At 38.7% G+C, this 25,564-nt stretch overlaps 1 protein-coding gene and 1 long non-coding RNA gene across 3 annotated transcripts in view; one reads left to right on the forward strand and one right to left on the reverse strand.

Moving 5' to 3' along the window:
* Window positions 1-25,564, forward strand: part of RGPD4 (RANBP2-like and GRIP domain containing 4) — a 33,497-nt gene that overhangs the window by 1,937 nt on the left and 5,996 nt on the right. Inside the window, exons 4-23 of one of the 2 annotated variants that reach the window (XM_017736992.1) lie at window positions 708-938; window positions 1,374-1,519; window positions 2,946-3,138; window positions 3,832-3,922; window positions 5,232-5,441; window positions 5,972-6,150; window positions 6,231-6,406; window positions 6,746-6,869; window positions 7,203-7,364; window positions 7,683-7,820; window positions 7,903-8,049; window positions 8,480-8,662; window positions 8,744-8,827; window positions 9,330-9,465; window positions 9,639-9,736; window positions 10,271-14,816; window positions 15,728-15,805; window positions 20,445-20,612; window positions 24,040-24,132; window positions 24,983-25,179. In XM_017736992.1, the coding sequence (XP_017592481.1) occupies window positions 3,019-3,138; window positions 3,832-3,922; window positions 5,232-5,441; window positions 5,972-6,150; window positions 6,231-6,406; window positions 6,746-6,869; window positions 7,203-7,364; window positions 7,683-7,820; window positions 7,903-8,049; window positions 8,480-8,662; window positions 8,744-8,827; window positions 9,330-9,465; window positions 9,639-9,736; window positions 10,271-14,816; window positions 15,728-15,805; window positions 20,445-20,612; window positions 24,040-24,132; window positions 24,983-25,179 (6,930 nt within the window). In that variant the 5' untranslated portion in view covers window positions 708-938; window positions 1,374-1,519; window positions 2,946-3,018. Of the gene's footprint in view, window positions 1-707; window positions 939-1,373; window positions 1,520-2,945; window positions 3,139-3,831; window positions 3,923-5,231; window positions 5,442-5,971; window positions 6,151-6,230; window positions 6,407-6,745; window positions 6,870-7,202; window positions 7,365-7,682; window positions 7,821-7,902; window positions 8,050-8,479; window positions 8,663-8,743; window positions 8,828-9,329; window positions 9,466-9,638; window positions 9,737-10,270; window positions 14,817-15,727; window positions 15,806-20,444; window positions 20,613-22,442; window positions 22,692-24,039; window positions 24,133-24,982; window positions 25,180-25,564 lie in introns of those variants that run through there. The other variant, XM_017736993.1, reaches the window with a different exon arrangement.
* On the reverse strand, window positions 16,771-22,301 carry LOC108447356. The gene is made up of 2 exons (XR_001862882.1): window positions 22,220-22,301; window positions 16,771-20,140 (listed from the first exon to the last, which is right to left on the reverse strand). It is a non-coding gene; the product is annotated as an uncharacterized LOC108447356 (long non-coding RNA).

The following is a 25,564-nucleotide window of genomic DNA, read 5'->3' on the forward strand; positions in this document are numbered from 1 at the left end:
ACAGTATTAGATGTTACCCTCTTTCTAGTCTGACATTTTTGTCCAGCATTAAAGGAAGCTGCAGCTGCATGCTTTCATACCTTTTCTAATATTTCAAGTTTAATCCTCTTCCAAAATGCTGAGAAATTGTGAAGAAGTTAACAATGAGATAGGTGTCACTTGTTCTTTCTGTTGTGTCACTGGCAGGAAGGTAGCCAATCTGTGAACTCAGACTTTCTTGCTTTACACTGCTCTTTTGTTTTCAAATCTGCATTATGATCATTTCTACAGAATGTGAGAAATGCTGTAATTCTCAAATACCATGTACATACTTTCAGCCATGCAATGTCACTTTTGCACGGATATATTAATTTTGTGTAGCTGGGCAGCAGCCACATTGAAGTCTCAAGGTGCCTGGGCTTTCTTAAGCAAGGTATAGTCTGTGGCATGGTAGGCTGTCTTTGACCCAAATGGTTTGAGAAGCATTTCTTACTCTTGGTAAGAGGCAAATTCTTCTGAGGATTTTCTTCTGTGATAGTTACTTACATTTTTAAATATTTGAGCTTTTTTTCCCAAACTTTACGTAATACCTGAAAGCTTTTAAGAGTATTGTAGCCTGAGTGATGTAGTCTATGTAGTGGAGGAAAGACTATTGTTTGGTACTGTAGTTGCTCAAAAGACTGATGTGGGAAATGAAATATTAACATCTTGCCTTCATGTTTCAACAGGAGCAGTTACTGGATTGTAGAGGTGAAGATGGGTGGAATCAGCTTTTTGACTTGATTCAAGCAGAACTTTATCAAAGACCAGATGATGTCTACATAAACATCAGACTAGTTGCTCTCTACCGTTCAAATAACAGATTAAAAGATGCTGTGCTCCACTGTCAGGAGGCAGAGAAGAGAATACCTTTGCAGTCAAGCTTGGAATGGTGTTCCTGTGTTGTAGAGACCTTTGAGGTGTTTAATCATATTTTGATCCTGTGATAGTCTTCCGTATCTTTTTACATGGTCTATTTCTCTTAGTGTCGTTACTCTGACAGCTATTCTCAAGGGATTTAACTCCTTCAAATGCAAGTCTGCTGAAACCAGTGGAATTACAAAATACTTCTTGTGTATTTTTTTTTTTAATTCGAATTTTCTCCCTAAAATTAAGCTTTATAGAGCTATTGAGTTTCTAACTTCAAAAGCTGGGTTAGACACAGCAGTTCCATTAGGGATAAAATTGCTCAAGCAAATAGTTCCCTGGAACTTTGCTGCTGAAGAATATGTTAAGGTCTCACCTGTGAAACTGGATTATGCAATAAATGCTACTAGTGTGTTTTGGAGAAGTACTGCCCTTGCCTTCATGGAAGGATGACTGTTCCTTATCCTGTGATGAACTTTCTTCTTTAGGAATATCTGGAATCTTTACAAGACTTGGAGTCTGATAAAAATAACTGGAGAACTATCAAGAAAGATCATCTGCTGGCCTATTCCAGCTTTGTCAAACTGACACTTTCTTCTAGAGATGTTCAGGAATGCAGAGAGGCACTGGAAAGGTACTGTTTAAACTTTTCTGTAGTAAGAAAAAACCCTCTAAGAATTGTTTAGGGCCACGTAACATCAGCCAAGCTTCTGTTTCACTGCTTATCTTGTTTTTGGGTGATAGAGGAGATTTCCTGTACTGTCCACCAAGAGCAGTTCTTACTGGGTGTAAACCCCAAGCTGTCTTTTGACAAATGTTTGAATGGTCAGCACGCAGCCGTGCAGAAGACTCATTTATATGCTGTGTCTTTGTACCTTCTTTCCTTTCAGTTGGAAAACATTGTTCTGTTCTTCAGCAATTGACTAATCCAGATTTCCCAGACAACTGGAAGCAAACACCCACCTGAAAAACTCCAATCCAAACAAAGCAACAAAAGTCCAACTGAAAAGCCAAAACTGCCTCTTGTGAATCAGTTTTGTCCTAGTCATTCTATTATTAAATAACACAACACACTGGAGTAATTAGGAACTCTGTGTATGTAGTATATTTGGGAGGGAGGAAACCACCAGCAGTAAGAAGTCTCCTTCAGAGAAAACTGGTGGTGTTACAGCTGACAAAAAGGCTTACCATCTGTGGTGCACCTAGAGTAGTATTGTTTGTAGTCAATAATTTGATTAAGGTCTGGGTTTCTTTCTTGTCCTTATCTTCCCTTTGTTACTGGTTTTACTAACTTGTCTTTGTTCCTCAGTAGTACAATGGTGGTTATATTGCTGTATTGTTTTGTAAAAATATTCTTGAGTCTGTTAATGTTGCATGAGTATTTGAAGCAATACAGAATGGATGAGGAATATTTAATACCAAGTGTGTTTTATTTTATTTTTTTTTCCCTCTAACACTGACCATCTTGAGTTTTCTGCTTCTGATTTATTAGAGCTTTTCAAGATGTTTACCTCTGAAATACTTCCAGATCATGGCAACATTAACAGCCATTAGAGTCTTTTCCAGTAATTGAAAAATAGTTTTAGCTGTTTCCTGGAAAGCCTCTCCTGAGTGGGGATTGTGTAGTGATCTACAGCTACTAGAATTTTTATAGTACCTTCTATTTTTGAAGAGCCTGTTGAACAGTATTTTGGACCTTTCTGATAAATGAATGAAAAGAAAGGGCTGAGTGAATAATACCTCCTGTATGTCTCTAAATCTGCAGTAGTGAACAAGTTTATCAACGTGGTTCAGGACAATAGTTTTGAAAGTAGCTGTGGAAAAATGTGATGAAAAAGACTGTAAGTATCTTACAGTAATATTTACTTCAATAAACTTGAGAGCTTTGGGAGTTTGAGGTGATTGTACTTTCTAGTAACAATCAATTGAGTTTGAGCAATAGAAACAGTACTTACCATTGACTCATAGTTACTTAATACACAGTTAATAGCATGAACCAAAATCACCTGCTATAGCTTTTACCAGGACTCTCTTTAGAATGAGTCTTCTCTGCATTTTAGTTTTGATCGTGCGCTTCAGTCAGTGAAGCCATATGTGAGTGTGGCTGACGAGTTGTCTCGTACCTTTGTGGAAATGAAAGGACAGCTGTACATGCATGCTGGAGCTTTGCTGCTGAAAATGGCCCAAGACAATGAGGCACAGTGGAGAGCTGTGTGTGAACTAGCAGCATTGTGTTATCTCCTGAGTTTCCAGGTAAATGATCTTTTGGTCTAAGCCTTTAGTTGATGCTTTTCTCGAAATGTTCTTGCTGTGCATGTGTTGAATTCCTGTATTCCTGAGATGAACTAGTGTTTGTGTATCTAAAGGAGAACTCTGTTCTCACTCACCAAACCCTTCTCTTTCACAATTGTTTAAAAGTTTCAAATGACTTGAATAGGGTAAAAGTATACCTTCAACTGTTCCCCTTGCCAGAGTAACCTGATTCTTAAGTATTATTGTATTTATTTCCTGCAGTATATTTCCTTTTTCATAATACAACAAATACACATGTTGAGTGTTATTCCTGTAAGGAAAGAGGGAGAGGAATTGAATAGTTCTAATATACTTGTTGGATAGACAATGGAATTTAAAAAAACCAAAGTTCTTTGCCTTGACTATCTTTCTTATACCATTGCTTGCATTGCAGGTATTACTCGCTCTTGTGTACACTTAATGTTATTTTTAATAGCTATAGTTGCACATCTCTGGGGTTTAGGTGGGTTCTCTGCTCTCTTCGCCCATCCCACACAGAACTACAACCCAATGTGTGTACCTTCAGAATGAATAATGCCTGTTTTCCTATAGCTTCCTAATGCTAAAAAGAAGCTTTCCTAATTTCTGAGATTGATTTAAATGTTCTGCTCTTACTGTGAAAAACATGTAACAATTTTCTCCTTACTTCACCAGGTTCCTAAACCAAAGTCAAAGCTCATAAAGGGGGATCAAACTGGACAAGATATGCTAGAAATGTTGGCCTGTGATCGAAAAAGCCAGTCTGGTAATAAAAAAATAGCTGCATAGTTCCATTTTAGTGCTGCAGATTTACTGTAAAGGCTAAGATTTGTTAAAGAACACATTTGTGTGTCTTGTAATGTTATCACTCCAATATATAGTAAAACTTCATAGATTCTGACTACATATGTAAATAGAACAGTGGTTTGGTTCTGACACCTAAAGTTATTTTTCGTGTCTTAAGCATGCTGGTAGAGTGTGTTCTTTGTTTCAATAGTAGTTGGTTTTTTTCCTCCTTTTTGACTTTCCAGCACGCTAAGGTAGAATTGAGGTTTTATCTGTTAAATTGATGCCTGAAGTGGCCACCTAAAAACAGAGACTAGACAAGAATAAGGGAATAAAGCTAGGTATTTATTTGAAGGGCCTTCAAAGGTACACCCTGGGGAGTCCAGAGGATACTGTCAAAATGGACCCCAAGATGGACAGCAGGTCACAAGTTCTTCCCACTTTTATAAGTTTGGTTTATTTGCATATCAGGCTTAATTCTCCAGTTAAAGCTTCAGTTAATTATGTAATTTCCCCAAGCTTGCCCCTCACTTTAGAGGCTTTTGGTCTATACTTTTTGGGCTTAGGACAGTCTGAGTGTCCTTGGAGAGCAGGCCTGGAGAGGCTTTGTTACGTTTACCTGGCATGAGAGAGCAGAAGTTAACAGGCTACATGAAACTTCAGAGTTACACACTAGGCAGTACAGGATTTGAAAAATATAAAAGTTAAAACCTAAAGCATCCAAATGTACTGGAAATAGCTTCTGCCTGCTGATGCTATTTTGCAAGTACTGTTAGCCCAAAGAGGGAAAGAAAATATTAGTTTGTTTCCCTGATCTTTCATCCTTTCACTTGTTCATCAGCTTTGTTCTTTTTGCTGCCAAGTATAGACAGTGTTTAAGTCTACAAAATTCTTAGAGGGCCTAGATGAAAACAGATGAACCCCTAGACATCAGGTTCATTTACTTCAGAATGGATTTCATTAATACAGACCTCTGCTTATATTACAGCTATTTATTTTAAGGTCACTTGCAATGCCCTTAGAATAGTCATGGTAAGAGGGCTTTGTTTTCCTAAAGAGCTGGATTTACAAATGCCTTGGGATTGTTGTCACTAAAAGCTTGGAAAGCCTATGTGCTGAAACACTGACCTAATTACAGGCAGAACATACCTAAACAGTCTGTAGGTTTCTTAAGGGGAAATCCTGATTCCCATCCAGCCTTCGGTAGTAAAGAGCAGTCCAGCATAGCAAGTACTACTTTCCTTGTGTTCGCTTCTTTATTTATGTGAAGTGATATTTTTGTTTTCTAGGTCATATGCTGCTGAACTTAAGTCATGGCAAGCAAGACTTCTTTAAAGAGATTGTGGAATCATTTGCAAACAATAGCGGTTCATTTGCATTGTTTGGTAGCCTGTTTGAGAGTGGAGCTTCTAGGGAGAGGTCTTTTATCGGCACAGATGATATTGGAAATGTCAGTACACAAGTACCAGTGCAAGGGGAACTTCATAAATACGATATTGGTAAGAGGTGTTACTTTCTGAAGCTCAGCACAGCTTTGTGTACCTAAATGTCTTCTGCAAATACTTGTGGAAGAGGTACCGGTACACAAATATTTGTACTGCAGCAAAAGACAAATACCTGGAATAGCTGTCCAAAGTTGGCTAAATGTCATAGGAAAGACTTACACTTCATTGCAATGTAAAGAAGTTCTTCTTCAATAATTCCTTAAGGACTTTTGGAGAATAAAATTTTGCTAAAATTAGTTACCTATTGGACTGAATAAAGTGAAAATGGAAATGATGAGAGTCATCCCCTCAGAAGCTTAAGCGGCTGATAGCTTTGAGCACTTAGATGAACTTGGTATGTTTGGCTATTCTGACTGAAGTTTGTAACCCTTCATAAGTAAAACTGGAATCTTGGTGCTTATTGGTCTGTAAAGTATCTTTGGCTGCTCTGACAGAGAGAAATGTGAAATCCAGCTTTGATCAGATAGTAGTATTGAGGACTTGCAGCAAGCTGACATTTGCATCCAACCTTGTTTCTTGCATAGGTGCAGTTCGATTGCACAACGGCAGTCTCCAGCACCTCGTGTGGCTTGGCTTGCAGTGGAACTCTATGTCAGTCTTGCCTCCCATGCGCAAGTGGTTAAAACAGCTTTTTCACTTGCCCCAAGAAACATCAAGACTTGAGACAGATGCTCCTGAATCTATTTGCCTGTTAGACCTTGAAGTAAGTGAACTTTTAAGTTCTTTAATGTACCATACAAATTAAGTTTTTTGTTAATTAATAACTTTATTTTTTACAAACAGGTATTCCTACTTGGGGTGGTATTCACTAGCAGCTTACAACTGCAAGAGAAGTTTAATTCTCACTATAGTGCACATCAACCTCAATTCTTGCCATTGCCAATATGCAAGCAATTCTATACTGAAAAGCAAAGATCCTGGTGGGATGCTGTTCGTACTCTTCTTCAGAGAAAATCAATGTAAGGCTTTTTCAGTTTGGAAGTGTTTGATCAAGCCTTAAGGGAGTATCTGCTGCAGTAGCTTGGATTGGTCCCAATAGAATCTTGTAAAATAAATTTTTTGGACATATTTTGCAGCTTTGTTTTAGTTTTTTGCAGCTTTGTTTTGAAGCTTTATTGTAGTAGGGACTTGATATGTTTGAAAGATTTCTAAAAACAAAATTTTCATTTCTAACAATGCATTTCTAATGTAGAAGCAAGTTAGGACTTAAGTTGCAGGTTGTATTCATCAAAGAAATGGTATGTAAACAGATGGAAGCCAGAAAATATTAATCAAGGAATGTTTCTTCTGATATTCAGACCAGGAACAGCAGCAAAACTGAGGCTTATTGTACAGCATGGCATAAGTACTCTGCGAACACTGGAGAAGCACGGCCTTCAACCTGCCTTAATCATACACTGGGCAAAAAGCTTGCAGAAAACAGTAAGCTGAGATTATTTTTAAATATGTGGAAGCCAAAGTGTTTTCCTCTTATTTTCTAAATTGTGAACAGACTCGGGATGGGAGATTGGATGAATGTGTGTTATTAAGAACAGCTGATTATTTTATCAGGCGAATTTGTTGGTCTAGTCACTATAAAGTATTCTTGTCTTAAGCTATAGTGTTATTTTCTACATATGTTACTTTACATAGCTACTCTTAATGTCAGAGAAAGACTTTGGAACTCTTAAAGAAAATAGGAGAAGGATATGTAGGAATAGGATTTTGACTTGAATTTGCTGAAATAATATGCAACTATTCCCTTTCCTTCACCAGGGAATTAACCTTAACTCCTTCTATGACCAGAAGGAATATATTGGACGAAGTGTCTACTACTGGAAGAAAGTTCTGCCTATGCTGGAAACTATCAAAAAGAAGAGGAGTATTTCTGAACCTACTGATCCTCTCTTCAAACACTTCCATAGTGTAGACATTCAGGTACAGATTGATTGAGCCAAGGCTGAAGAGAGGGTCTATGTCAGAATCGTGCATAGTTGTGGGATTTTTGTCTACATTGTAGTATTCCATATTGTTATTACTATCACTATTAAAGATGATATTTGGTAATAGTGTTTTATAAAGGGAGAAAATCTCTCCTTACAACTTTGGTCTTACCTTTAAAATGGTGTTTATGATTTGAAGGCATTGAGCACCCTCAGTACCAACTTCCTTGAAAAAGAATTCTCCCTGTATTTTAGGAAAAAAGGTTATGTCATTCCATTTTTAAGTACAAGTTTTCCTTCATTTTGTTTGTAGGTCTTTCAGGTTGCAGCGTATGAAGAAGAGGCACAGATAGCATTTGCTATGTTGGATGCAGTTGATGGCAAAATTGATGATGCTTTATTAGCATTTGAAGCTATTGAGAATGTGGTTTCATACTGGAATCTTGCTGTGGTAAGTTGCTTTACCCAGAAATGTTTCTCTTTACTCAGTTTCCTTCTGTCTGATGCTATTCATTCTGCATCCTGTTCTTTAGATTTTCCAAAGAAAAGCAGAAGAGATTGAAAATGATGTTATGCTGCCAGAAGAGCATGAGGAGCACAAAACCTACCTTCTTAAAGCCAAGTATTATCTAATGAAAATTATTGCAGAAAGCTCCTCAGATATGTCATTAACTGAGAAAGTAAGTAATTCTTGCTTTAAAAACTTGTTCCAAGGGACGCAGTAGCTTAGGTTACTGTTTGAAAAATTAAATCCTTTACATTCAGGTTAGATTTTTTTAGACCAGGCTTTCTATTAAGGCAAGTTAAATTCTGGGTAACTTCTGTAACCTACCAGATCATGTGGTATCCTGGTTGCGCTGTTGGTGAAAGCTCCAATGTAAACACAGAGCTTTTGCCACTGTCTTTTAGTTTGATAGTTTGAAAAAATGTAATTGTTTGTGTGAATTGTTCTCTTATGTGAATCTTAACAGGTTTAGAGCTTTGCTGAAAAAGACCTCAGTATATATGTAATGAAAGACTTGTGAATTGCTCAGCCAGAATTCTGAATGTAGTTTCTCTTGTTCTGAGAGAGAATTGCAGTCATGACTCATATTTGAAACAACTTTCTAGTTGCCAGTGTCTATTGAAACTGTGAGGGAAGTGTTAGATTCAGTGATCCAGGAACTTGGTGAGAATGGTGAAGAGGAAAGTCTTGCCTTCAGAAATGGTCTGTCACGAACTGTAGATTCAGCAATGAAACATTCCACTCCGTCACCAACCAAATTCTCTCTTTCACCAACTAAGACCTACAAGGTATGTTAGCCAGTTATTATTTCAGGGAATTGTTACTTGTAAGAAAAATTCAAATGAATCAATTAACTTTTCTTTTCCTAGTTTTCTCCGAAAACTCCCCCTCAGTGGGCAGAAGACCATAAATCTATACTTCAAATGATTTGTCAGCAAGTGGAAGCTTTAAAGGTAAAAATTCTGTCACCATATTCAGTAAAGAACTATTGGCCTTTTAGTTATGGTAAGGATCTAGTGGTAACAGCAGGGGCTAACTTACAATTCCTAGAATTTTTTTCTGTAAAAAGCTGCCCAAGATGAGTCCTAGAGTAAATCTTTCTGCTTAGAAGCTCCTCTTTGGGACTTGGACAGGAGTGCTGAGGCAACACATCTAGGGGACTCCTTCTGTATGTAGAAGGAATTCTGCTCGTATCAGCTTGGTACTCATCCACTTGGTTCTGGCTTCTGTACTGGCTTGTTCTGGCTCTAGAATACAATGAGTACTTTGTACTCCATGGGCATGCCTTGCATGATCTGGCAGATACTTCTTGGTTTGTTTTTCTTTTAATTATGCTCCAGCCCCCCCATTTGAACATGCTTTTGAATAGCAAAAGGGTAGGTATCATGCCTTATATTTTCTTTGACAAACACCTGTGCAATAGATACACTCTTGCTTGGCATCCTGTCTTGACAGAATGAAATGCAAGAAATGAAACTTAATAATTCCAACACAAATGCATCTCATCGGTGGCCTGCTGAAAACTATGGAACAGATACAATGCCAGATAGTTATCAGAGAGCACAAAATCTTCATGAAGCCCCGTTAACAGGCAAGTTGCTGTGGAATTTTTATCTAAATGGTTAGCTAAATCAAATATGACTTTTGAAAGTAATGCTAAAGTGCATTAGTGATTCACAGTTTAAAACTGATTGCTGGGAGGAGTCTGTAGAAAACAACAAGAAAAGTTAAATGTTAACTGTTTTCCTGGTGTTCCTTTTTTAGTTGCTACCACTGGCCCATCTGTATTCTACAGCCAGTCACCTGCCTATAACTCTCAGTATCTTCTGGGAACTGCTGCAACCAATGTAACACCAACAAAGGTGAGAAAGTTTATTTCCTTAAGTTGCTTCCAATGATCTCCTGAAAATGACTGACTGGTTTTGATTCTGTACATAGCTGGATGTAATTGCAGTTCCTTATGTAGAATTTGGTGAACTTAGACTGCTAGGGATAAAATTGTAGTTTGTCTCTCTGCTTAACTTTTGGGAATTGGAGTTTGGGAGGAAAAGCCAGAAAAATGTTATATGTGTGTACATTTCTCCTACAGTCTATGTATGATAGCACTTTACTATTCCCCCCTTAATTGTGTGGTAAAAGAAAATGGAGCTTGCAAAGCTTTTTTTCATTAAAAAGAAACTCACTCATATTGTGCCCCTTTTTCAATGCTTGTTCTCAAATGCCCTTTAAGTTTTTAAACTAATTGGTTCCAACTAAGGTAAAACTAGTTTAGGTTTAAACTTGACAGCATGCCTTCCGTTTAAGAGTACATGTTTACATGGGCTTCAGCACAGTAAGATTTTGTTTGTCGTTGTTACCTTAATAAGCAGAGCGCTTGTTTTCTGCTTTTTCTTTAGCCTCCTGTCTATGGCATGAACCGACTTACACCTCAGCCACATATATATTCCTATCAACCACCACCAATGCATACGCCACCTCTGCAAAACACTTCTGGTTGTATGTTTTCCCAAGAAATGTATGGCCCACCTCTGCGTTTTGATTCTCCTGGTACTAGCCTCATTTCCCCTCGTACGGGTGATGACTACTACAACTACAGTGTCCCACAGGCAAGCACCAATCCAACGCTGCCTAAACCGGGGTATTTCACAAACCGTTCAGTCACGCCACCCACTTTAAAGCCTGCAGAACCAAAAGCAGTGCCTAAATTTGGACAGCCGGGAACAGCAGAAGGATCAAAAACGCCTCTGCCAACATCAGCACAGCCAAGTCAGCCGACAACTTTTAAATTTAAACCTAACTTCAAGTCTAATGATGGAGACTTTACTTTTTCTTCTCCCCCTCAAGTTGCACCACAGCCTCTTGGTGCACCTTTTAATAGTAGAGAAAGCCTCTTGGATCTTCTGACATCTGATAAACCTTTACAGGATGATAGATACATTGAACAAAAGCCAGTTAACGATCCCACAAGTAGTTCAAGAAATATCTTCAATTTTAGCAGTAAACATATTCCAGGCATCTCTCTTCGAGAAAACACAGGCCAAAATGCACACAAAAACATGGGTTTTGAGAAGAATGATACACTTAGCGTTCAAGAACCAAGTAAACCTGTATTTATGGCTTCAAATTCAGATTTGGCCAATAGAAGTCATGAAACAGAGGGAGGAAGCACCCATGGTGGAGATGAGGATGATGATGGTCCTCATTTTGATCCTGTGGTGCCACTTCCTGATAAGATTGAAGTAAAGACAGGTGAGGAAGATGAAGAAGAATTCTTCTGCAACAGGGCCAAGCTCTTCCGTTTTGATGCAGAATCTAAAGAATGGAAAGAAAGAGGTATTGGAAATGTGAAAATACTGAAACATAAAGTATCTGGCAAATTTCGTCTCTTAATGAGACGGGACCAAGTTCTGAAAATCTGTGCAAATCACTACATAAATACTGACATGAAATTAACTCCAAATGCTGCATCAGATAAGTCATTTGTATGGCATGCATTAGACTATGCAGATGAATTGCCCAAACCAGAACAGCTTGCAATTAGATTTAAAACACCTGAAGAAGCAATGCTCTTCAAAAAGAAGTTTGAGGAGGCACAGAATATTTTAAAATCCTTGGGATCAAATGCTGACACATCTGTGGCTCAGAACACTGGGACTGCAAAAGAAACAGCAAATCAGGACACCAGGGAGCCTAGCAGAACCATTTCTGGGACCATGAACTTGGGCTTTCAGTTTTCAAAAGATGGAGCAAGCAGTGAACCTGACAGCAAAGGCAGCCTTACAGCTACATCCACTGCATCTAGCACTACTATTTCATTTGGAAAGGATGCTCAGCAAGCCTGTTCTTCTGGTGGGTTTGGGCAGCATCTCTTGAAGAAGGATCAGTGGGAGTGTAAAGAATGTTCAGTTCCAAATGAAGCAGCTGCAAAGAATTGTGTATCATGTCAAAGTCCAAATCCAGGTATGTGGGAAACACATGGCACCCCATTAACTGGCTCCGCAAGTTTCAAAGCGAGTGGTAACAACACACTGCAGGACAAGTTTGGCTCTGCTTTTGCTAAAAAGGAAGGTCAGTGGGACTGCAGTGTCTGTTCAGGAAGAAATGAACCTACTGCCTCCAAGTGTATCAGCTGCCAGAATCCAAACAAAACTAATACAGTGGTATCTGGTCAACAAAATTCCTCTAAATTTTGCCAAGCGATTGCTCCAAAGGCTATTCAAAATGACTTGAGTGCTGCTTTTTCTAAAAAAGAAGGTCAGTGGGACTGCTCTGTATGCCAAGCAAAAGATGTAAACTCCTGTTCCTGTCAGAGTCCAAAACCTCAAAATCAACCAAATACATCCATACCAACTGTTCAGGCACCTGCTGCTCCAGGGTTTGGTTCTGTTTCTGATAGAAGTAAGCCACTGAAAAATGGGTTTGAAGGGCTTTTTACTAAAAAGGAAGGTCAGTGGGATTGTAGTACTTGTTTTGTGAGGAATGAAGGTTCTTCACTAGCCTGTGTAGCCTGCCAAGAACCAAATCCATCTGGTAAGCCAGCTGGTGATGCTTTGTCAACTCCTGCTTTTGGCTTGAAAAGTAAATTACCTGAACTTGCTGGAGGACAGTTGGGAACAGGCTTTAAGTTTGGTCTTGAGCAAGGCAAGACACCACCATTTACATTTCAGATTTCTTCTGATACTGAAGCTAAGTCTGCAAAGGAAGGATTTAACTTTTCAATGCAAATGCCTGAAGGTGGGTTTAAGTTTGGGATACAGGAGTCTACTAAAAATACTACTAAGAAAGATGAACCATCCAAAGAGCATACAACGGGTTTCTTAAAAAGCATTGATGAAAAAGACAAAAAGGAATCGCCTTCAGATAGTGGAACTGGATTCCAATTTCAAGAAACAGTAGCCAAGGAGAAAAGTGACTTTGTTTTTGGGCAGAATAGTAGCACTTCTACTTTTGCTGAGCTTGCAAAAAGTACTCCTAGGGAAGGCATTCAATTTGGCAAAAAGGATCCTAACTTCAAAGGCTTTTCAGGTGCAGGTGAAAAGCTGTTTTCTTCACAAAATTCTAAAACAGATCACAAAGCAAACACATCTGCTGACCTTGGTGAGAAGGATGATGATGTGTATAAGACAGAGGACAGCGATGATATCCATTTTGAACCTATAGTTCAGATGCCTGAAAAAGTAGAACCATTTACAGGAGAAGAAGATGAGAAAGTGTTATACTCCCAGAGAGTAAAGCTGTTCAGGTTTGATCCAGAAACAAGCCAGTGGAAAGAACGTGGGGTGGGCAGTCTGAAGATTCTTAAGAATGAAGTTAATGGCAAAGTAAGGATATTGATGCGGCGTGAGCAGGTACTGAAGGTGTGTGCAAATCACTGGATAACGACAACAATGAACTTGAAACAGCTGTCTGGCTCAGACAAAGCATGGATGTGGATGGCCAATGACTTCTCTGATGGTGATGCAAAGTTGGAACATCTGGCAGCAAAATTCAAGACACCAGAGCAGGCTGAGGAGTTCAAACAAAAGTTTGAAGAATGTCAGAAGCTACTACTAGATATACCTCTGCAGACACCCCATAAACTTGTTGATACAGGTAGGACAGCTCAGCTCATACAGAGAGCAGAAGAAATGAAGTGTGACTTAAAAGATCTCAAAACTTTTCTGACAGATGACAAAACTAAATTGTCAGAAGAGGAAAATGTAAACCCTGCTTGTGCCAGCAGTACTTCTGATTTGGTTATAAAGCCACATGCTGAAAGTACAGGCCCTACTCTGGAGTGGGATAACTATGACTTGCGTGAAGAGGCATTGGATGATAGTGTAAGTAGTTCTGTATATGCATCACCTCTTGCCAGTAGCCCTGTAAGGAAAAATCTGTTTAGATTTGGAGAGTCTACCACTGGTTTTAGTTTCAGCTTTAAATCTGCTTTGAGCCCATCCAAATCTCCTGCCAAACAGAATCAGAGTAGAACATCAGTAGGCACAGATGAAGATTCTGATGTTACTCAAGAAGAGGAAAGAGATGGACAGTACTTTGAACCTGTGGTACCTCTGCCTGATCTCGTGGAAGTGACCAGTGGTGAGGAAAATGAGCAAGTTGTCTTCAGTCATAGAGCCAAGCTCTACAGATACGACAAAGATGCAAAACAGTGGAAAGAGAGAGGGATTGGCGATATCAAAATACTGCAGAACTATGACAACAAACAAGTGCGTATAGTAATGAGAAGGGACCAGGTACTAAAACTCTGTGCCAATCATAGGATAACACCAGATATGAACATGCAACAAATGAAAGGATCTGACAGAGTGTGGGTATGGACTGCATGTGACTTCGCAGAGGGGGAAAGAAAAGTAGAACTTCTGGCTGTGCGATTCAAGCTGCAAGATGTTGCAGACTCATTTAAGCAAATTTTTGATGAAGCAAAGCATGCCCAAGAGAGAGAAACACTGATAACACCTCTTTCTTCTCGTGCCAATACACCAAAGGAATCTCCATGTGGTAAAAATGCTGTAGCTGTGCTAGAAGAAACAACCAGAGAAAGAACTGATGTCAGCCATGGTGATGATACTTCTGATGCAACTGTAGAGGCTGCAGAGGTGTCAAATACTTCTGAAACACCAACAAAAACAGTAGTTTCTCCTCCAAAATTTGTATTTGGATCTGAATCTGTCAAGAGCATTTTCAGTAATGAAAAGTCAAAGACATTCACATTTGGAAATACTTCAGCCACGGGTTCTCTCTTTGGCTTTAGTTTTAATCCCCCAAGAAAGAGTGAAGGCCATATTCCAGCATCTCAGAACACAGCACAGAAAGAACGGGAAATCTCAGAACCACCAAAAATCTCAACTGCTACTCAGAAGCCTGTAGACAGCAAGGTAGACAACTTGCCTGCTTCAACACAAGATGGACCATCTAACTTTTCATTTAGAGTTCTGGAAAAAGGTGAGTGTCAGTTGAACTAGTAATTTATACATGTATGCAACTTATTAAGCAGTCAGTTCTGTGCTGTTCATTACTCTCTTGAGAATAGGTAGTTTCTTTCAGTTTTGATGCAGGTATCCACATGTTTTCCAGAGTTTCAACTAAAGGAGGGAATTTTAGGTCATCAGTATTTTCAAATAAAAATGTATGATGCAGGATGAAAATTTGTTTACTGAGAACAGGTATTTCAGATAGAGAACTTAAACTCTGAAGTGCTGCATCTGAAGCTTGGATTTAAATCTGAATCTTGGATTTAAATGCTCAAAGAATCTGTGGATTTGCTTTTGGGGCTTAAATATGTAGTTGATGTTGTATGTATATAACCCTTTGCTCTGAGTGGCAAAGCGTGAGAACAGCAGATGTATGCTTCAGCTAAAATTTGCATTATCCCCATGACTGAGTAGATAGGTATTGTGGAACTAGTCTATACCTTTGTTTCAAGTGGTAAATACCGGCCTCTGCAGTTTTGGTTGTGTAGCTTAACACCAGATGTCAGCCTCCTTCCTTAGCCTGTGAAGAGATTGTGACTGCATACTCTGTTGTATTGTTTCTGTCACAGTCTCAAAAAGATGCACAGGCAGAAGCAGTGGCTGTGACAGGGCCACTATAATGTGCTGAAGGGTCTTTGTGAGAAGGATGGGATGTCTCAGAATTATGAACACATCCTGTCTGTTATTAGCTAAAGTGTAGTAAAGTGATGTGGCAGAAGATGATAGGTGCAGTCCATTCACATGGGTTGGATAAACAGAATTAACAGGTGAAATTTCCTGCTGTGAAATATGACTATGGAATACTTGCAGAATATACGTAAGTCTGTTTTATCCTTTTAAAATTCCAGGTAAACATCTATATATCAACAATTTATTTTTTAGGATTTAATTTTAGCCTTTTTAAATCTAATCCCATGGCCTTTTGGACAAGCACATCCTCCTTGCAACCTGATAGTAAAGGTATTTACATACTGCACTGAATGTGTGATAAAATCACTCTAGCAGGCATGGACAATAACCCAGCTGTGTCAAAGCAGTTGGCTCAGTAGTCCTTATAATTAACATGCATGCTGAAGGAGAGTACTTGAAATTGCGTGTCTGACTACTGTGTTTGTCCTGTAAAGAATGTCTCTAGCCTTTAGTATGTTTACATGAGTCAGCACAATGGATGGCCCTGTTTAAGCTTTTGGCTTCTGTTTGCCTTATTTTTTGAGGATATGTGCCCTGCACTTCTTCCATCACAGTTTTACTAAGCATGCACACTGGATCTCTTAAATTCCTTTTTTCTTGAGCTATTACATTGGTATTTTCAAAAAATGTCTTGTAGTGCCTGACGTGGTTAACTCCATGTCAATGAAATGTGCCTGAAGATCTTGAGGCAGCTTACCTGGTAAAGAGCTAGAATGTATTTAGCCTCTGTGGAAATGTTTGCTTCAGTTTCCTGATTATCAGTATTAACTGCTGCGTAGAAGAGAGAGAGAAGTGCGCAGAAAGTGAGAGCCGCCTCCTTAGCTGCCTCTTATGCCTTTATACTTCATGTATAATCTGAAGCCCACTGTAGCTGGTTAGAAAACTTCTGCCAGTTTGTAACCAATTTGTTTACAGCCAGACCCTGTAAACAAAACTGTTACAGCTTATAGTTTGATTATATGTTACTACCTGTGCTGCTTGCAAGTATGCTTGCTGTAAGCATGCTCAACTTACATGGGTTTAAAAGTATTTTAATTTTAAATAACAAACTTTTAGTCTGCGTAAGACAGTCTTCCAATTTAGAGTCTTACATTGTTTTAAAATGTCAAATTGTCATTCAAGAAGCTGTTCTTATTTGAACACTGAATTCCTGTATCCATAACCTAAAGTCACTTGCTCTGTGTTTTCCAAGTGTCCCTGTGGATGGAGTTTATTAACAATTCAGTTCTATTTTCATAATATGATGTCTGTAATGTGAAGTGATTAAACATTCTGTGCTAATGCACACATGCAAGAACTTTTCCTACCTCAAATTGATTGTGATTTTATGTTGGGGGCATATGGCAGGGAGGATATATTTAAAGAAACAAACAAAATAAGTGTTTCTGGTATTTAAGACTGTTCTTCACTTCTACTTTTCTGATAATTAGGTTGTGATTATATATTTAGTGATTTATTTACAGTTGATAATTGTCTTCAGTGTAACTTCTTGGTCTTTGAGCTCTGACTTAATAGTAAGAGATTTTGAGAAGTCCTTTCTAAATTAGGTTTTCAAACCTACCCTATACAAATATAATGTGAGGCTTACTCATGGGGAACCTCTTTTGGGGGATGGTTTCTTAGTTGCCCTAGAATAACATTCAGAAGAAATTTAACCTTGTAGTTCTGCACCTCCATGCATTTACATTTTCTCAGGTCTGGTCATAAACTTTGTATAAGTTCTTGTTCTGGTTTTGGCTGGGATAAAGTTAATTTTTTCTCAGTAGCTGGTACAATGCTGGGTTTTGGATTCAGTGTGAGAATAATGCTGATTGCACACTGATGTTTTGGTTGCTGCTAAGCAGTGCTTACCCGAAGTCAAGGACTCTGTCTTCTCTCATGCTGTGCCATTGAGGAGGTACACAAATAAATGCTGGGAGGGAGCTTTGCTGGGACAGATAACTCAAAGTGGCCAAAGGGATATTCCACACCACAGAATATCATGCCCAGTTTATAAACTGGGGGAGTTACCTGGAAGAGGGGCCAGTAGGGGTGCAGGAATGGAGTCTGGCTTTGGTCAGCAGGTGGTCAGCAGTTGTATTGTGCATCACTTGTTTTTCCTTGAGTTATATTTTTTCCTTTTATTATCGTTATTTACTATTATATTTCACTTCTGTTTCAATTACTAAACTGTTCTTATCTCAACCTACAAATTTTACATTTGATTCTCCCCCCCATTCCACCAGGTTACAGGGTGTGAGCCAGCATCTCTGTGATGCTTAATTGCCAGCTGGACTTAAACCACACCAGTGCTGTACAAGTTTGTCATGTCAGTTGCAGGCTACTGTAGCTCTTACATGCTTTAGGGTTTAAGCTGGTGCTTTCCTCTTTTATTCAGAAGATATTGGTCATTGCATCATTGCATGATCATTGATCAATGCATGAGAGGAAATATCAGTATTGTGACTAGAGAGATTTAGGCCTACCTAGTCTTAATGTCAGTTCAAACAAAAGTGAAAATACAGTACAGTATTGAAAAGAACTGTTGTGCATTATATTGTCTTGAATGTTGGTTCTTCCATATACTAACAATGTTTTGTGTGGATTTTTTCACCCAGAGTAGAGAGTTCTATTATCCTAAAACCAGCAGTCTTTTCAGAATACATTGTATGTATGCATGGCTCTTTGTTTTGTGGCTGCCTGTGAAGATATATTTAAGATCTTTGCAACAGTAGTCTTTGTTGTTGAAGTCTTTTATCATTTTGAGTAGATGTTTGGAACACTAGGATATTATTCCAGTGTTTTGACAGATCAGTTTCATGGAGACCTTTACCTGTTGACTAATCTGAAGTGACCTTAAATGTATTTCTCTTATTCAGCTATTTTGCCCAAAGGGAACTGAAAGAGACTGCATGATAACTCTTTTTAAATACTGTCAAGCCTGATGAGCAATGAATGTGGTAAAACACTGGAGCAGTGTATTTGTTGCCACAGCTTCTGGCTAAATTTCTACTGCTCAAATTAAAGAAAGCACATGCTTTTACCATCTACCTGACTGACTTGGAAGAAGTGTCTTGTAATATTCAAAGATACATTTTTGAAAATTTTCTAGTCCTAAGGAAAGCTGTTTTTTTGCTGTAGCGCTAAATGCTCTACATTTAGACCTCTGGTGAAGTTGGTGCAAACTTACTTAGTCCAATTAAGACACTTGTTTAACTAATCTGAAAGATTAAAACACATGGTAATATGCAGGATATCTGCATATCTTCATAACACAGTACTAGATATAGTTCTAATCCTTACATCAGCTAGGGTGAGTTTTTTGGATAAGATTCTGAGAAGATGTATGAAAACATCTGTAGCCTGCAGTCATGATATGAACTTAGAAATTTGCTGTTCAAGAATTATATCCTACATCTGCTTTCTACAGGCTCAGAAGTTACTGAGATCTAAAAATCTGAGCAAGAACAATTAGTCTACAGGAGTGTGCTGGTGATGAGTGCGAGTTACTTTGTAGCTCTGGTGTATAAATGCCTGAAATGATCAACTTGTAATCAAAGGTGGGGCAAAGACTGCAGGGGTAGTACTTTATAAAAATACGTAAGTTTGAATCAGTACTTGGGATTTTGCTTTTACTTTATACTGCTCTTAATCTGGAAGATACTTGTGAGAAAACTGCTTTTAAAAAACAGACTTATTTTAGTGTATCATTTGTGTCAGAGGATCAAAGGACATGTCTGTAAATGTGTCTGTTCTGTCCTTGTCTCCTCTTGCAATGATGAGTTAAATTCTGTAATCAGAAAAATCTGTGTTTTTCAGGAAATGGGTACTAGTTTGTTTTCTAGCTGGAGATTTAGGTTTCCTCTGACTAGCTGTGCACAGATTTACAAACTATTTTTTTTTAATGAAAAGTACCGTGAGCTTTTGTGATCACCCTCAGATTCTTCTAACTAAATCTGGAGAACAGAAAATAGGCTGAGATACTAAAGCCATCATTTTGTTCTTAGAAACAGCTATTGTGGCTATTGATGTGCTTATGGGGTAATTATTAATAGTAGTTCACAGATTTGTTTCTTAGACCTTTATTCCCAAACTCCCCTTCTCAAAACAAACCTAAACAAGCAGAACCCCAGCCAAACCACGCCTGATGTTTAAATTGCTACATCCTCCCTCTGTTTCCATTCTCTCATAATAAACAAATATTTGTTTCCAAAGCTGTCTGTTCTTACAGCCATGTGTTTATCTGCAGTTTGCTCTAGGCTCTACCTTCAGCTTTAACCTTGGCACTGATTGTGCACTCTTCTAGTACTGGTGGAATGAACAAGTTAATGTTGAAAGAGAGAAGACAGAAAGCTAAATAATAAAATGGATGGTGATATTTCCTTGCTGCAAAAGCTAGTTAAATATGCTGAAAGTATTTTTTGTTTGGTAGTGGAATTACTTTACTTTTGTAACAATAAAAGTTTCAGCAAGAGCTATAATGGTAAATTGACATTAGCTAATAAAAAGCTCAGCTATCCAATAAGTAATCTGAAATGAGTTCTGTTCAGTTGCTTGGACAGGTTTTTGTACACAACCTCACTTTTTTTCAGGCCTGAAGCATGCCTGTTTACCTCTGTTTGATACCTCTGTCCCGCTTCTCTTTAGTTGTCTCTTATTTGACATGAAGACTTAATTAAACAATCCTTTTAATAATACAAAGATGCAGCCATGTTTTGTTTTAATATTTGAATTCCAAAAGCAGTAGAACAGCATGTAAGTTTTGCTGTTCTGTCCTAGCGTCCTGTAAGTTTGATTTTTGTTTCCTATGTATCAAGAGAAAATATGTAGCCCTTAGAATTAATTCAGTTCCGTAACAATGTGGGGTTAATGTTATTTCCTGTTCTGAAATGATTCACTTTTAATGGTTTGTTCAATTTCTGTAAAAAAGCTGAGAAGACCACCATGTCAGAGGATGATGTTCTGTCTGATGAGGTCATAATAGTTTACGAGTTAACACCTACCCCTGAACAGAGAGCTCTTGCTGACTTCCTCAAGCTCCCTTCAACATTCTTCTGTTACAAGAATAAGCCTGGATATGTGAGTGATGAGGATGATGGTAAGGAATGCCAAAGTTTGTATTTGTACTGCCCTTTTGTGGGGAAAGGGTGTAATACACTGCACTGATGCAGCTGCAGTTTGAGCACTGTGTGCAGTTTTGGATTCTTGTGTGTAAGAAGAACATCAGACTGCTGGAGGGTGACCAAGAGTGGTGAATGGCCTTGAGTGCCAGACTCGGGAGTATTGGCTGAGGTCACTTGGTTTGTTCAGCTGGGAGAGTACAAGGCTGAGGCGTGACCTCGTCACAGTCCGCAACTTCCTCAAGGGCATCAGCAGAGGAGGCAGTGCTGATCTCCTCTCTCTGCTGTTCTACTGTAGGACACAAGGAAATGGAATGAAGCTGTCAGGGGAAGTTCAGATTAGGAAAAGGTTCTTCACTGCGAGGGTTCACATTAGAACAGGCTCCCCAGGACAGTAGTTGGAGCAACAAGCCCGTCAGAGGTCAAGCAACATCTGGGTGATGCACTCAGTCATACGGCTTGGTTTTAGGTACTCCTGCAAGGAGCAGGGAGCTGCAGTTGGTGATGCTTATGGGTCCCTTCCAACTTGAGATACTCAGTTAGCACTCAAATATTTTTGTTTGGGCCAATGGGAAGTAATGCTGTCAATGTTCTTATGGCCAAAGACTTACGCTCAAGTCTGCAAAACAGAATAGTACAGTGGAGGCCCAGGGGTGACTAAGGATATTTGTCTGGTGTATTATGGGTGTTGACATCATTACCAAGGCAGGTGGTTAGGCAAGACTAAATAATCAGGTACTTGAGCAAGTGACTTGCTTTAAGTATTTTGTTACAAATACAAGGCAGTCTTTATTAAAAACAATCTTAGGTTCCCTGAATGCTATACTAATGAGTTTTTTTTCTTTTAAAGCAAATTGCTAGTACTATAACTAAACTTATTTTATGTCAAACCTTATTGCATGCAATTAAAATTGGTTGATTGATTTATTCAGCAGCAAATACTTTAAATGGAAGTTCTGAAACATTGTATTCAACAGAAAATGGGAGAAGACAAGCCCCCTCCCACAAATACCTGAGCTTGCAAGTTTTTATGTAAAAAAATCTTCAGTCTTCTTTCCCAAATCTGTTTAGTGGTCCTCTTAGTAAAATCACTCAGTCAAAACTTGTGCCACGTACCTATAGCAATCTGGGCTGAGAAAAAGTGTTATCAGCACACTGGAGCACATGTAAGCAAAACTAGAAGTGAAAGCTTACTTGTTGACTTGTGTAACTCTTAAAACATAAGCAAAAACTATGTATGCTTGCTAGCCTTGAGTTGGAAGAGCTTAGCAGACTTTTCTGACCTAGAGTGTGCCTGAGAACTAGAAGACAGAAAGCTAAATAATAAAATGGATGGTGATATTTCCTTGCTGCAAAAGCTAGTTAAATATGCTGAAAGTATTTTTTGTTTGGTAGTGGAATTACTTTACTTTTGTAACAATAAAAGTTTCAGCAAGAGCTATAATGGTAAATTGACATTAGCTAATAAAAAGCTCAGCTATCCAATAAGTAATCTGAAATGAGTTCTGTTCAGTTGCTTGGACAGGTTTTTGTACACAACCTCACTTTTTTTCAGGCCTGAAGCATGCCTGTTTACCTCTGATACCTCTGTCCCGCTTCTCTTTAGTTGTCTCTTATTTGACATGAAGACTTAATTAAACAATCCTTTTAATAATACAAAGATGCAGCCATGTTTTGTTTTAATATTTGAATTCCAAAAGCAGTAGAACAGCATGTAAGTTTTGCTGTTCTGTCCTAGCGTCCTGTAAGTTTGATTTTTGTTTCCTATGTATCAAGAGAAAATATGTAGCCCTTAGAATTAATTCAGTTCCGTAACAATGTGGGGTTAATGTTATTTCCTGTTCTGAAATGATTCACTTTTAATGGTTTGTTCAATTTCTGTAAAAAAGCTGAGAAGACCACCATGTCAGAGGATGATGTTCTGTCTGATGAGGTCATAATAGTTTACGAGTTAACACCTACCCCTGAACAGAGAGCTCTTGCTGACTTCCTCAAGCTCCCTTCAACATTCTTCTGTTACAAGAATAAGCCTGGATATGTGAGTGATGAGGATGATGGTAAGGAATGCCAAAGTTTGTATTTGTACTGCCCTTTTGTGGGGAAAGGGTGTAATACACTGCACTGATGCAGCTGCAGTTTGAGCACTGTGTGCAGTTTTGGATTCTTGTGTGTAAGAAGAACATCAGACTGCTGGAGGGTGACCAAGAGTGGTGAATGGCCTTGAGTGCCAGACTCGGGAGTATTGGCTGAGGTCACTTGGTTTGTTCAGCTGGGAGAGTACAAGGCTGAGGCGTGACCTCGTCACAGTCCGCAACTTCCTCAAGGGCATCAGCAGAGGAGGCAGTGCTGATCTCCTCTCTCTGCTGTTCTACTGTAGGACACAAGGAAATGGAATGAAGCTGTCAGGGGAAGTTCAGATTAGGAAAAGGTTCTTCACTGCGAGGGTTCACATTAGAACAGGCTCCCCAGGACAGTAGTTGGAGCAACAAGCCCGTCAGAGGTCAAGCAACATCTGGGTGATGCACTCAGTCATACGGCTTGGTTTTAGGTACTCCTGCAAGGAGCAGGGAGCTGCAGTTGGTGATGCTTATGGGTCCCTTCCAACTTGAGATACTCAGTTAGCACTCAAATATTTTTGTTTGGGCCAATGGGAAGTAATGCTGTCAATGTTCTTATGGCCAAAGACTTACGCTCAAGTCTGCAAAACAGAATAGTACAGTGGAGGCCCAGGGGTGACTAAGGATATTTGTCTGGTGTATTATGGGTGTTGACATCATTACCAAGGCAGGTGGTTAGGCAAGACTAAATAATCCGGTACTTGAGCAAGTGACTTGCTTTAAGTATTTTGTTACAAATACAAGGCAGTCTTTATTAAAAACAATCTTAGGTTCCCTGAATGCTATACTAATGAGTTTTTTTTCTTTTAAAGCAAATTGCTAGTACTATAACTAAACTTATTTTATGTCAAACCTTATTGCATGCAATTAAAATTGGTTGATTGATTTATTCAGCAGCAAATACTTTAAATGGAAGTTCTGAAACATTGTATTCAACAGAAAATGGGAGAAGACAAGCCCCCTCCCACAAATACCTGAGCTTGCAAGTTTTTATGTAAAAAAATCTTCAGTCTTCTTTCCCAAATCTGTTTAGTGGTCCTCTTAGTAAAATCACTCAGTCAAAACTTGTGCCACGTACCTATAGCAATCTGGGCTGAGAAAAAGTGTTATCAGCACACTGGAGCACATGTAAGCAAAACTAGAAGTGAAAGCTTACTTGTTGACTTGTGTAACTCTTAAAACATAAGCAAAAACTATGTATGCTTGCTAGCCTTGAGTTGGAAGAGCTTAGCAGACTTTTCTGACCTAGAGTGTGCCTGAGAACTTACTCTTGTTTCCTGTACTTAAGATGAAGACTATGAAACAGCCGTTAAGAAACTTAATGGAAGACTCTATCCCAGTGATTCAGAAGAGAAGAAGAAAGGGCAAGGTTCTGTAAAAGGTATGTCTTAAGAAACTTTAATTATTGTGCTTCATGTGCTAAAACATAAACTCTGAATCTGAAGGTCACATGGGCAGAGCTTAATTTTGTTTCCTGGGACGGTTTTTAGAAGCACAGATGCTGGGTGCAGAAAAGCTGCGTCTCAAATAAGCTCAGTGTGTTAAACTGTTAGCAGTAAAGGGGTACCTGAAAGGGAAATGTACATTCCAGGTGATCTCTAAACAAGAGCATTGAAGTCTCTTCCTATCTTGAGCTCCCTCTGAATATGCAAAATTCAGCTTAGCATGATACTGCTCAAGAGAAAGTTGTCTATATGTTTGAATACTTGCTGCTTCTGCAGTTACTCAATTTAAGCTTGTGAGTTAGTGTTGGTCAACCTTAAAAAAAACCTATTTGGTCTCTGTACTAAAATTACAGGTGCAGATGACTTGCTTATGTGTGTATGACTGTGCCTCAGATTTCAGTGTTGCATAACTTGAAGTCTGGGTAGGTACTTCTAGAAGTAAAGTTTGGGGGTTTTTGAGGATATAGGCTAGAAGGATTGAGCTGTCTGAAATACGAGGAGATATTGAAGGAACTTAGTAGTAGTGGCAGCTCCATGATGAAACTCTTCATCATTGCATGGAAATTCCCTGATAGCAGTAAAAAAACCATGCATGTTGTATTTTCAATTCTAGTTACCCCAAGTTAGGACAGTTCACTTCCACTATTTAAAGAGTAATGCTGTCTGTGAAACTCTTGGAGTCTGTCTTCAAGTTGATCTATTATGAGGTTAATTTACAATGTAGGGGCCAAAAATTATTTCAGAATTTAGCTGCCTTCACAGTTATTTTCCATTAATTCTTTACAGTAGGCCTTGTAGGAAAAGGTGAATCCAACAATGAAATAGAATGTGCTGCTACTTGGGAAAAGAAACCAGCTCCTGAGGAGAAAGCTGAAACAAAAGCTTTGCAGGTTCCTTCTACATCTGTTTGTGGTGTCAGCACTGATATTGAAGGTGACAGTCTGGAAGACTTAAAGTCAGAAGCTAAAAATCAAGACATGAAAGTAAGATCTAAATCTTTACTGAACTTCTTGTTATTAAACTTGTACAATTACTTCATATATGTGTGAGACAGTACAGTTGTGGAACTAAAACATCCAGTGGGGAAAAATTATTTGAGTTTTTTTGTAGCTGTGCCTCAAGTCTCTGCCAACACTGGAACAGGAGATTTGATTTCAGGAAATAATAGTATTTTTTTGAAAACAGGCTACTTCGGTCTCTTGTCAAGTTAACATCTTTATGTGTTAACTGTAATGAAAAACTTCAGAAAGCTTACAACAACTTTTCTTGGTGTTCTTTATTTTTCTACAAGGACTGTTCTTAGTCTCCTAGAGAGGAGGTTTGGGTCCTAAGGTCTTGTAACTTATTTGTCTATTACATTACTTTTTT

The sequence above is a fragment of the Corvus brachyrhynchos genome, unplaced genomic scaffold (genome assembly GCF_000691975.1).
Source record: "Corvus brachyrhynchos isolate BGI_N302 unplaced genomic scaffold, ASM69197v1 scaffold83, whole genome shotgun sequence".
Classification (NCBI taxonomy): Eukaryota; Metazoa; Chordata; class Aves; order Passeriformes; family Corvidae; genus Corvus; species Corvus brachyrhynchos.